This window comes from Taudactylus pleione, unplaced genomic scaffold (genome assembly GCF_031769625.1).
Source record: "Taudactylus pleione unplaced genomic scaffold, aTauple2 ptg000199l, whole genome shotgun sequence".
Lineage (NCBI taxonomy): Eukaryota > Metazoa > Chordata > Amphibia > Anura > Myobatrachidae > Taudactylus > Taudactylus pleione.
In genome coordinates, this window is record NW_028284601.1 from 313,903 (window position 1) to 325,550 (window position 11,648).

Genomic DNA, 11,648 nt, shown 5'->3' on the forward strand with positions numbered 1-11,648 from the left:
CTCGCCGGTGGAGCGGAAGCGCAGGTGTCTTATAAAAGTAAATGTAACAAATTAAAAAACTGAAGAAAATGAGGCTGCCCCGTTATAGGTGCACACTCCATTTGCACTAAACTTAAAATGGCCTGTCTGGGCTGGGAGGAGCCTGAGCTGCACCTCGCTGAAGAAAAGAACTGTTTGGTGTCCAGACTGCACCTGCCACCCTATACCCCAGCGTAATCCCTGTGTCCCCCTATGGGCTGTGATGAAGAAAATAAGCTGTATAAATAGAGAAAATGTATATGTTAATACCATTAGATCCTCACCATGTAAGTAGTGTTCCAGTGGAACCTTTACTAAACCATTAGGAGGTATAAACTGCCCTTCTCACATATACACTGGAAACAACCACTGTGGGCTGAAACACTATACATGAGATGTCACTAGGAACCTATTCCTCATGCATGTGGTTCATGAAGTGCCTCAGTGATGTCCCTGGGTCGTTGTGCATTGTCTTCACATGGATATTGCGGCAGTCAACAAAATGGTTGCCTCTGCTGTGTATCGGAGCCATGGCTCTTTAAAACATACCCATCTCCCATGTGCACTGGTTGTAGACATTCTGTGGTCTGATCCAATAATTTATTGAGACCTGAAAAGACTGCTCATCCTGTGTGTAAGTCACTGTTGGAGCACAGAATTTACCTGGGAACCACTGAGATCACCCATCCTCATTCATGGAATGGTTAGGCGGCTCAGATGTATAAATGGTGGCTCCCAAATGTCAGAACTGTACACAAGCCTGTCCGTCATACAACTATTGACCAATCATTTCAAGCACTCAATCCCGTTATTTTTAGATTTTCTTTTAATAATTTTGAACTCATGGTTACCAGCCATAGTCATAACAAAAAGTTATTCATAATAAAATGTATCTAAAATAACAATTTTGTTTTCTATCAGAAAAGGAGCAGTGTTTTCTATGTTAGAAATAAATAGTTTGCGCTATTCTGAAAATACTTTGGAGAAGGTGGCCACAGGCAGTCTTGGCAGGCAATGCCCAGCCCAGCTCTTTACCTCCACGCGCAGCGTGTGGCACAGGGGCAGCATCATCCAAGTCCACCGCTGACAGAGGAGGGAGGCGGCGTAGATTACAATCGGACAAGTTCATAACAAGGACTATACATATATATATATATCTATGTGGGTTGTGAACCCAAGTAGGTAAAAGGAGGCTTTGTAATTAATCAAAGGGTAGCACCTTAACCACGGTCGTCTTCTCGCATTAGTGTGGACAGAATAGGAAACCGTGCACAATACAGAAGCACTGTTCTGCCATCTGATGATACGTGTTCAATCCTTGTCTCCAGAACTGAACACATTGGTGCCACGCAGTAAGGAGGGAGGATGGGTCTATGCTATTCACTTCCTTTCTGAATAGCCTTGCAGGTCAATCTGCACTCCCTAACTGTGCAAAGCACGAAGTGCTGGACCCTCACATCGCATATGTCTCCGCTGTGGCGTCCCTCCCTCCTCTGTCTGTTCGTCAGTAGACAAATGACTGCGCAGAGCAGTGTCCTGTCTTGACAGGTGCCAGTCCTTGTAGTGGGAACAGCTACTGTTCCTTAGCTTAGTGTGTGTTTGCCTTTACAGGGTTCCTTCTCTGGAGCTCCTGGCTCCACAATTGATCAGAAAACCTTGGCCATCCAGCTTTTGCATGTCCTGGCAGAGCATGCTCCATACTGCTCACCACCACCAGGCTCTGTGCCACTGTGACCCTTCCAAGTGCAAGGTGGGGATAAGTGTGTGCACCAGGAGAGACTCTTCACTAAGCTCCCCCCCCCCATGTTACCATGTCTTGGTAATCATGTATAGACAGAAAAAGCTCCTTCCTCAACATGAACGCTTAGAGGTGCATTGTGTATTTGGGTATTAAACCAAAGTTAAAAAAGTTACGATAGCTGAAATGAGTATTAGAACGCAGTGGGTGGATGATGTAGTGACGGCCTCGAAGGGGAGTATGGAGGGAAAGCTTTGTCACTTCCCTGGCCGAGGTCATGGGAAGGGGTAGAATTTGCAGTCCCTCGTGGATAAGGGTGTAATGAGCACATGGTCAGATGGTCGATGTCTTGTCTGTGCCCTCTGTCAAAAAAAGGGAACAAACATTTTTTTTAGAAAAAGGTGAAAAACAGCTTCAGATATATACGGTCAACAGGCTGTGGGATTATAGCCTAAGTAAACCAAAAATTAGTCCATCACTAGCCTACAGGCTCGTATAAACAAAGTGCCATGCAGGTCTACTCATCCGGTGTGCAAAGAAAGCCTTACCCTCCAGTGCGTGCTCAGTCATGCTCAGGCACAAAGACTCCAGACGGGGATTAATCTCCAGATCTGCCCCGGGAACCTGGCAATCTGTAGAGGAAGAGGCAGGCTCTTAAGCTGGGGAACAATAGACATCGACAATACATACTGTATATATTACATTCGTTATAGGCCATGGAGTCCAGTCATTGGGTGACAGTAATGAAGGCTTTTTCCTGATGGCCAATCGCCTTTTAGAACACCATGTAACGAGAGATTGAGCAATAAAACCCCCCAAGTAACTTACCAGGAGGAAACTTGAGAATGCTCTGCGGTGAAGTGTGCACAGGTAGCGAGTGGGTGCGCTGTACGGAACTGTGACTCTGCAATGGCATACTGTTACTTCCTCCGGGATTGGCAAACCACAGATTCTGTGTTAGAAGAAAAATTTATTGAGCTTTATAAATACAAAATGTATTTAAAAACTGCAACAAAAACATTGGTATTGAGATCTACCCCCCAAAGCACTCACTTGTCGACCCTGGCTCCCAGTGCTTGAGCTGGTAAGTGCATGTCGGGGAGAGACACCCCCAATGGAACCGGGACTCATGACACCGATCCGGGAAGGTGGTACAGCCCTGGGGGGCATCTGAAACGGCCGCTGGCCTCGACGTGCCAAGGATGCCCCTACAGATCCAGGTATGGGGAGGGAGTTTGAAGCAAATGCCCAGCTGCAAAGATGAAAAATAAATCAGTATATAATACACGTTATCATTGCATAAATTAGCAAAGTTTAGAAACTAATGACCTTAACACTACGTACTCATGGGCTGCTGTAGAACTGCACTGGAAGCAGAGGTGTTGTGAAATGACCCTTAGATTCGTTATCAACGGTTTACTATAAAGGAATCAGACTGATCACAGTACTGACCGACGCCAGACAAAAATGCAAGAATGAATTATCAAGCTGCTACTAAGGTCTATCTGACACTGAGGGGGGTATCCAATTAGACGCGGGAAATTACCATGGCTAATTACCTCGACCCGGTGCTATCCAATTAGCCCCGAAGTTGGCTCAACGCCAGCACTTATCGGGGTTTTTTTTTTTTTTTTTGGGACCTGATGTGTCCCGAAAAAAAAATCCACAATAATTGCTGTTTTTTTCACCTGAAAAAAGGCAAACACACATGATCTTATCACGGCACCTATGTGTTTTTGGGAGAACTATCCTATTGTTTGACTGAAATAATAGGATAGGGTGGAAAAAAAAAAAAGAAAAAATCGTCAAAAACCGGGGATAATGTGTGAAAAAAAAAACACACCATTTTTCGCAGATCGCGGGGATCAAATAGCGCCCGAACAATGGAGCTCATTCAGACCCGGTCGCTAAGCTGCGGACGCTCGCTCCCAGCATATGCAAATCCGGCACACACCCGGGAAGGAAGGCGATCGCACAGCAAGGCATAACCACGCCCACTATGTCTTGGCGTGCGATCACTTTGTGCATGCAGACGCCCACTTGCGCACATAATCTCCACGAAGTGTATGTAACAATTGGTACATCGGGTACCATCAGATGCGAACGCAACGCTTGCGGTTGACTATACACTACCGCAAGCACTGCGATCATGGCAGGCTGAAATACAACCAAGTGACGTGTACAAGGACGAACCTTTGCTAATTATGCACACCCATTAAACTCCGTTTTTGCACACAGACACGCCTGCGTTCACATCATCACTCCCCCGTTCACAAGCACCTCCCCCTGTTACCAACCAGAAACGGCGCGGTCACTCAAAATAGCATCCAGTGTGTACTACGAGCGCACAATTCCCGATCGCAGTGTGTGACGCACGCATGTGTATATTGACACATACGCAGATGGGCGACTATCGCCCAAAGAGTGCGTCTGCGGCTTAGCGAGCGGGTCTGAATCAGGACCAATGTTCGGGGCTAACTGGATACCGCCCTAAGTCTGTATTATAAGCAAGGACAGTATTAACTTGACATACAATGAGATAATGATCACCATTCCGTAGCTAGTACACACTGCATGCAGAGTCACGTGAACCCACTACAGAACAGTGCACCATGGGCAGCTGCACAGCCTCTAGCGATTATGCTCACTTTTACCCAACATCTGACTGAATATCTGGCAACTTACCCCTGTGATATCTGGTAATCTATTTGCTATTCCATATTACATGCTCTGGGTTCCTGAGAACTTGGGTCACAGAAACCATGAAAAACAACAGAACGGTTTTATAGATCAAAGAGCAGCATCACTGATTGCCCCAAGATGTCAAATAAACGGACGTGTTTTTAATGACATTTTGATGACACAAGAAGGGGTAAAAATGCCTGAGCAAATAAAGACAATCCCTATCCTTTGCATATACATACTGCACAGTTCTTCTACACTCTTCATCCACTTCACAACGACTTGAAACGAGAACCAAAAGGAAACCCCTTAGGTTTCCGCACAGCGGGGCTTCTTGGGGGAGGAACGCATTTGTCCAATCTCCCATATATCACATAACGAAGTAGGGAAAACAATGTAAGCATCTACCCTGCAGGGGAACATGCTGGGAGGACGTATAAGCCGCCTCAACATGGACTAAGCAGCCAGACAATAGTAACAAAAGAGTCTCTAGTGTATTAAGACAACACCCAACACATCAGAGTGCAAAACGATGGAACAGAAGTTTCATAAAATACTCCAAAGGGACTGATAGCAGCTGTATACATAGAGAAAGCAGTGGTATTTTACTTATATATAGTTTCACCATTCATAGAGGTCATCTAGGCAAGCACACACTAAAAATAACATAGCGGTAATCGAGGGCACAATGTATAAGCTCTCCTATGGAACCCAAGATAGTACCCTCATGAGAACTTGTATGCCAGGGCTGGGCGTACAATTACAAACTGTAAAGTGCTACAGAATCTTCTGGCATTATATAAATTAATACTAATATTCTTCTTACACTACCAAGAAGCGATGATCGTCCTTTGTACAGATTGCAGACTGGTACGATAATGAGCAATCTTTTCGAGGTCTGCTGCCCCCTACTGGTGAGACTCCAGCTTACAAGCCTTATATTCCCTCCCAAACCAATTAAAAAAAAAAAAAGATTCTTATGGAGAGTATGTTGACCATTTTATTAAAATCTATGCAAACGCTATCATTACTACACCCCAATAATTATGTATGACAAGTTCTCCAGTTTCAAAGCAATTATTTAAAATATCCACTTAATACAGATTTTGCTGCCTAATGGTGCATACACACGATCAGATTTTTCCTTCAGATATGAACGATAACGATTTAAAAATCGTTCAGTCGTTCATATCTGAAGGAAAATCGTTCATATCTGACATGCCTGAACGATGGACGATCAACGATGCGCGTTCCCGTTTGTCAGATAACGATATCTGACATCTGATGTGTTTGCAGTCAGACTTGGACGATTCCATTCATTTTAATGCAGTCAAAAATCGTTCAATCGTTCAAAACTTTGGTAAAATCGTTTAATCGTTCATCTGACAAATCTGACAAGTCTGACAAATCTGACCGTGTGTACGCTCCATTATATAAAACAGCTGCTCAGAACACTAACACAACTATATGTATAATGTTCTGGAGCTTAACAGACCTGAACAGGAGGCCGCGCTCTCTCTCCTTCATGGAAGTAAAACTGCAGTCAGCACAAAATGGCTGATGTAAACGGGAGGTAATGTTGAGGTAACGGGACTTCTACAAATGTGTGCGTGTGTGACTATTGCCGGTAGTAGCTTTCAGTCTGGCCTCTTATCCCTAATCCCATAACATTAAGGACAAAATAGATTGCAATAAACAAGAGACAATCCACCACATGTAGTACTACTCTAGCCGGTATTCCCATGCAACACGCCTGCTCCCGTCACCTCATGCAGCCACCGGTTCCTGCCCCACTCCTGATACCCTGTCCAAATATAGTACACCTGACCCCCCATGGGTACTAGTTACACCCATCACTCCTCTCGCGAATCGCACTGTAACCTATACAGGAGAAACCACCCACCTGCGTCCCCTTCTGCTACTTACACTCAAACTTCCTACAATAAGCTGTTTTGTTAATGACTTAGTAAATGAGCAGAAATATTTTAATCTGGATTATTTAAAGTACAGGCAACCAATAATATGGCAGAGTGCAGAAGCAGGAGAACGTTAGGGTATTAAAACTAGCCTACACTACAATCAAAATAGAGGGTTAAAAGAAGGGCTTTGCAATACTGAATGGCAGGATGAATTAAAGTTGTGCAGTTTAGAGAATGACACCTAGGCAGTGAGCGTGAGGGGTTTATTGCTGTGTGGACAACATAGAGATGCCAGATAATCAGCTTCTGTTTCATTAGTTCAGTTCTTGGAACGGAGTTTGAGGCGGGTGACAGGACATCCGAAATCAAATGGTAGAAAAGAGTCATTCAGGAACATGGGCCAACATATGTGGTAAGAGTTCTGGAGCTGATCGGTTTAGACGTGATGAAGATTTAGGGACGTATCCAATTAGACGCAAAAAGCAGAGATCCGCGAAAAAGTATTGTGGATCGGGGCGGCTTTTTCGCGTGGCGGAAACTTATCTCCGTATTCAATTCTAGCCGGGTTTCGCATATGCGGAAAGTCAATACAATGTAATGGGCGAAAAAGATTCGCCTCTGAATAGCTGGAGAAAAGTAGTACAAAATGTTTATTTTGGGGGTGCAAAGGTGGGGAAACCACTCAGAACCCTTGGGACAGCCCCCAAAAGGACAACTGCGTCAAAAAGTCCCAGGAAAAAACTGAACACCCCCAAAAATTACTTTCATTTTGGCGGCGAAAAAGCAAAAAAGTGGGGGGACAACTTCAAAATCTAGCAAAATAAGGTTCTGGGGGTGCTCTAAGAAGGGGCCAAGGGTTTTCGGGATTGCATGTGCTTGTGTGACGGTGGAATTTCACTTTTATTAAAACTTCACTTTAGAGACATAAAAATATGCTAGCACCCGTTATCAGGTACCCCAATATGACAGGACTACTAATTTTCACCAAAAAATACTGCTTAGTGCCATTCTTCACCACTTGTGCAGACACGCTAATAAGAAGCTATTGAAACAACTTAAGTACCCTAAATAGCTTTATTAGGGCTATTCGGGGACTTCTTCATTGATCCCCAATGTTAGTGCATCTTTTTGGAGGGTTCAGGCTGATTTCCCCATTTCTGACAGCACTTTCCGCCTGTTCCGACTTCGCGGCTTGCAGTTTTCGCGTGGTGCGGAATTGAATAGGGCGAATAGCGGGGGCATGCACGGCAAGTTTCCGCTTCCCAAAACACGCGATGTAGGCGGAAACTCGGGCAGGCGAAACTTTATCGTGGACACGAAACTAATTGAATACGGTGAACTGGGGGTATGAAGACACAAAACAGCTTGCAGTCTGTGGGAAAGCCCACAAAGTCCACATGTCCAGTCCACAGAGGGCGTTACTAGGGCTTACCTAGTCCATACTCTAACCACCTATCCCATCGACAATTGTATAGGATTAGGCACCGATGTCTAGGTTCGAAAACAAAGTGGAGGAGGAAGAGGAGGTCGGGAAATTCTATGACACAGGGGGTGGGGTCAACTGGGGAATTTCACTTATCTGGGTCAGTCTGACACGGTCTAGATATAGAGCATTGGTCTGATGCCTGACCCTTGTATACGCCACAGAAACACACACTGAACGAGCGATCTGATAGGTAGGATGAGAACCAGGAACAGGACAGTGTCCTGAAGGCCTAAACAATGCAGCATTTGTGCAAGCCGCCAGTGGTTGATCGTGTCAAATGCAGCGAGGAGGAGCATTTAGGATTTAACAGTAACCAGTGCAGAGTCTGGAGTGTTTGGAACATAATCCTGACTGAGAGGGGCCTGGAGGCTGTGTACAGAAAGGAAAAGTTTGGGGTGAGCTAGTAGGGGCAGCGTGGAGAGCGGAATAATAGAATCTTATCCACAACGGACCATATGCAAGTATGAGTTTCTGACACAACGCCAGTAATTACTGCATGCTAGAATAATAATGTAACCGTGGTGAAGGAACAGATGGAGGCTGGGAGGTAATGCTCCTGTAGATAGGCAGCAGGTTGGGAGGAGGAAAGAAGAGACTGAATCTTACTTTGCGGGGTAAAATGTACTTAAAGGTGCCATAAAGCTTAGAGAGTGAGCGGAGCAGGTTGTTACTCGGGAATGAGAATACCACTTCATTCAGACCTCATCAAGACTGAGCAAGATCTTGATGGTGGTCGAAGGGGTTAATCTGTTGCCTCTATTCCACACCAACAGCCCATCTGCGCCCATTGTATTGCCTGTACCCTACAACCCCCCATATACAGCCCACCTGCACCCCTTCTGTTGCCTGTACCCCTGCGTTTCCAGTAATGCCTTGCGGGGAAATGTTCGGAGTAGTTTCAAGACCTGCTGCTTCCAGGAGAGTATTCTCTTCTTTTGAGTCTCTGTAAACGCCTGTGGGTAGACGAGACAGGATAAACCTAGTCATTAATAAAATAGTACTAATGATCTGGTACACTTGTCTTTAAGAATTAACCAAACATCACATAATAAAAGTTTTGATAAGATTTTTGCCAGTGATTCATCAAGTATTAGTCTCGTCAACTGGAAATCGAGAATGACATCCTGCATGGATCTAATATACAGAGCAATTACCTCGTGTGTCAGGCACTTCTCCAGGAGCTGAAGATAACAGGTTATATTCTCCTCGTCCGGCCGGGAGACCAGCAGCTGCGTACACACTGTTCAAAGAGAAAGGAGACTGATCAGAGACAGACAGGTCACGGTAAGATCTTCACAGGGAAAGTGCATCACACAAGCACTCACCTTTGCCCATCACCCTTGTTAGTTGTCCCGGGATGTCCCCATCTGCTATGGGCGGCACAGAGGTCTCCAAATCACAACTTGGGGTACTTTGCTGCTGGTACCCATCAGCGGTCAGTCCTGTAGGAGGCTCGTTCTCGTCTGAGCTTTTGTTGGCAGAGGCCGGAATGGCCCTATGTTGGGAAGGCTGCTCCCCGCTTACCGTCTCTGTCTGATTGGGGCGGTAGTATTTGATGGGTGTAATAATAATCTGTTGAAGCTCCTGCAAAGCATTGCGCACATTTCCTCCCTCCAGAATATCCTAAAAAAAAAAAAAAAAAAAAGATAAGTGGTTAGCAGCTAATGAACGCCCGGGCATACCCTGACATGAAGAGGTCGGGCGTAGAGGCTGATCACAACAGAGAATGTATGAATTGAATTCTAATTCGAAAGCTGAAAGGAATCAAAACCTAAAATACCATTGTATCGGGTCAATTCAATTAGGTGCGAGATGGGTTCTGCGAGCTGTTCTCATGTAAAACTTGCACCACAAATTTCAGTTGTAACTCAATGAATGACGTGGGCCAGGCACGTGGAGGTGTAAATGACGTGGGCCAGGCACGTGGAGGTGTAAATGACGTGGGCCAGGCACGTGGAGGTGTAAATGACGTGGGCCAGGCACGTGGAGGTGTAAATGATGTGGGGCAGGCACGTGGAGGTGTAAATGATGTGGGGCAGGCACGTGGAGGTGTAAATGATGTGGGGCAGGCACGTGGAGGTGTAAATGATGTGGGGCAGGCACGTGGAGGTGTAAATGATGTGGGGCAGGCACGTGGAGGTGTAAATGATGTGGGGCAGGCACGTGGAGGTGATGTATCAATGGGTACTTACCGTTGAATTCTTTTCTCCGATTCATGCTGGGGGACACCGGACCATGGGGTTGTAGAAGGGATAGCAGGAGCTGGCACGTAAACTAAACCTGCAGCTATCACCATCTCTTCCCCTCTGCAACCCCATCATGTCAGCGTAGATTAGGTGCCTGTGGAGTTAGGCACGTTTTAGGAGGGTTACTCTGCAGCACTTTTGTAGCTGCAGGCCCATCTACAACCCCATGGTCCACCGTCCCCCAGCATTGAAGAAAGAGAAAAAGGGTTTTGTACTTTAAGATGGAAGCTAAAAGCGTTTATTCTGGCTTTTTACAAACTTGTATAAACAACTGTACCCTAAAATACTAGACTTTCATCTGATGACAAACACTTACTAGCTATCATTTTTCAACCATTATTAAAAAGTATAAAAATCAGCCATTTAAGAACCTCCAGTAGTTTCCTTATGACCACTAACAGCCTTCTTTAAAGGTCCTGCTGCCACTTTTCCATGCTCTTCTCCCAGTTCGCTTTATGTACAAAAGTGGCACAACCCCGGCGCGAGTGGCGTCAATTGGGATTTCTAATTGAATTGTGCGTTTCTCAGGTGCGCGCCTTAGTTTCATGACACTTGCACACACTTTGCACTAACTCAAACTTCAAAACTGTAACTGAATTGACCCCTATGTATCTAATACAGGTATGTATCTATGCCTGTATGATCACCTCATATCTCCAGCTGTGATTATCCTCCTAACACTCTATATATAGATACATATACACATGAAATGCTAGAACAGAACTGTACGTCCTCTTACCTTCTCCAGTGAGCGAAGCACACTCTGCCTTTCACGCAACTTCTGGATGCTCAAAGCAATTTTATGCCGTGCCCCCTTGGTGACGTTCTGGTGTAGAAAGACAAGAGGGTTAGTGGGGAACTTACAGAAAGGCCTGGCGAGCCCAGTTATCTCCAAGGACATCAAGAACTGGCCTTTCTACTAGCTCCCAATATAAGCTAGGTGCGTCTATCACTGCCGGAGACGTGAGCAAGATGCAACACATACAGAACCTGTGGCCTAAAATGAACCTGTCTCAGGTCCAGAGAACAACCAGTTCCTTATTAGCAAACAATGAAATTCAGATTGAAGATTTTAATATTTACAGCTACAATAAAAGGAGAAGAGCTCATCCATCCAATTTTCTGTCACATCTAAACAGATTGTGTGCACTATACCATCAGGTCGAGGAGTATAGTAACCAGAAGCCCAACAAATGCAGTGGCACAGCGTGACCCGGGGGCCACCCCAGCAGTGGCACAGCGTGACCCGGGGGCCAACCCCAGCAGTGGCACAGCGTGACCCGGGGGCCAACCCCAGCAGTGGCACAGCGTGACCCGGGGGCCAACCCCAGCAGTGGCACAGCGTGACCCGGGGGCCAACCCCAGCAGTGGCACAGCGTGACCATGGGGCCAACCCCAGCAGTGGCACAGCGTGACCATGGGGCCAACCCCAGCAGTGGCACAGCGTGACCATGGGGCCAACCCCAGCAGTGGCACAGCGTGACCATGGGGCCAACCCCAGCAGTGGCACAGCGTGACCATGGGGCCAACCCCAGCAGTGGCACAGCGTGACCATGGGG

The 11,648-nt window shown here is 46.0% G+C and overlaps 1 protein-coding gene across 2 annotated transcripts in view; it reads right to left on the bottom strand.

Annotated features, from left to right (window-relative positions):
- Positions 1-842: 842 nt before the first annotated feature.
- The window catches only part of SAMD4B (sterile alpha motif domain containing 4B), a 43,426-nt gene continuing 32,620 nt past the window's right edge, over positions 843-11,648 (bottom strand). Inside the window, exons 6-13 of one of the 2 annotated variants that reach the window (XM_088477021.1) lie at positions 10,829-10,915; positions 9,169-9,466; positions 8,998-9,083; positions 8,696-8,796; positions 2,810-3,008; positions 2,585-2,708; positions 2,305-2,388; positions 843-2,118 (exon numbers count right to left, since the gene is read on the bottom strand). In XM_088477021.1, coding sequence (XP_088333147.1) covers positions 2,090-2,118; positions 2,305-2,388; positions 2,585-2,708; positions 2,810-3,008; positions 8,696-8,796; positions 8,998-9,083; positions 9,169-9,466; positions 10,829-10,915 — 1,008 coding nt within the window. In that variant the 3' untranslated portion in view covers positions 843-2,089. Of the gene's footprint in view, positions 2,119-2,304; positions 2,389-2,584; positions 2,709-2,809; positions 3,009-8,671; positions 8,797-8,997; positions 9,084-9,168; positions 9,467-10,828; positions 10,916-11,648 lie in introns of both variants that reach the window. The other variant, XM_088477020.1, reaches the window with a different exon arrangement.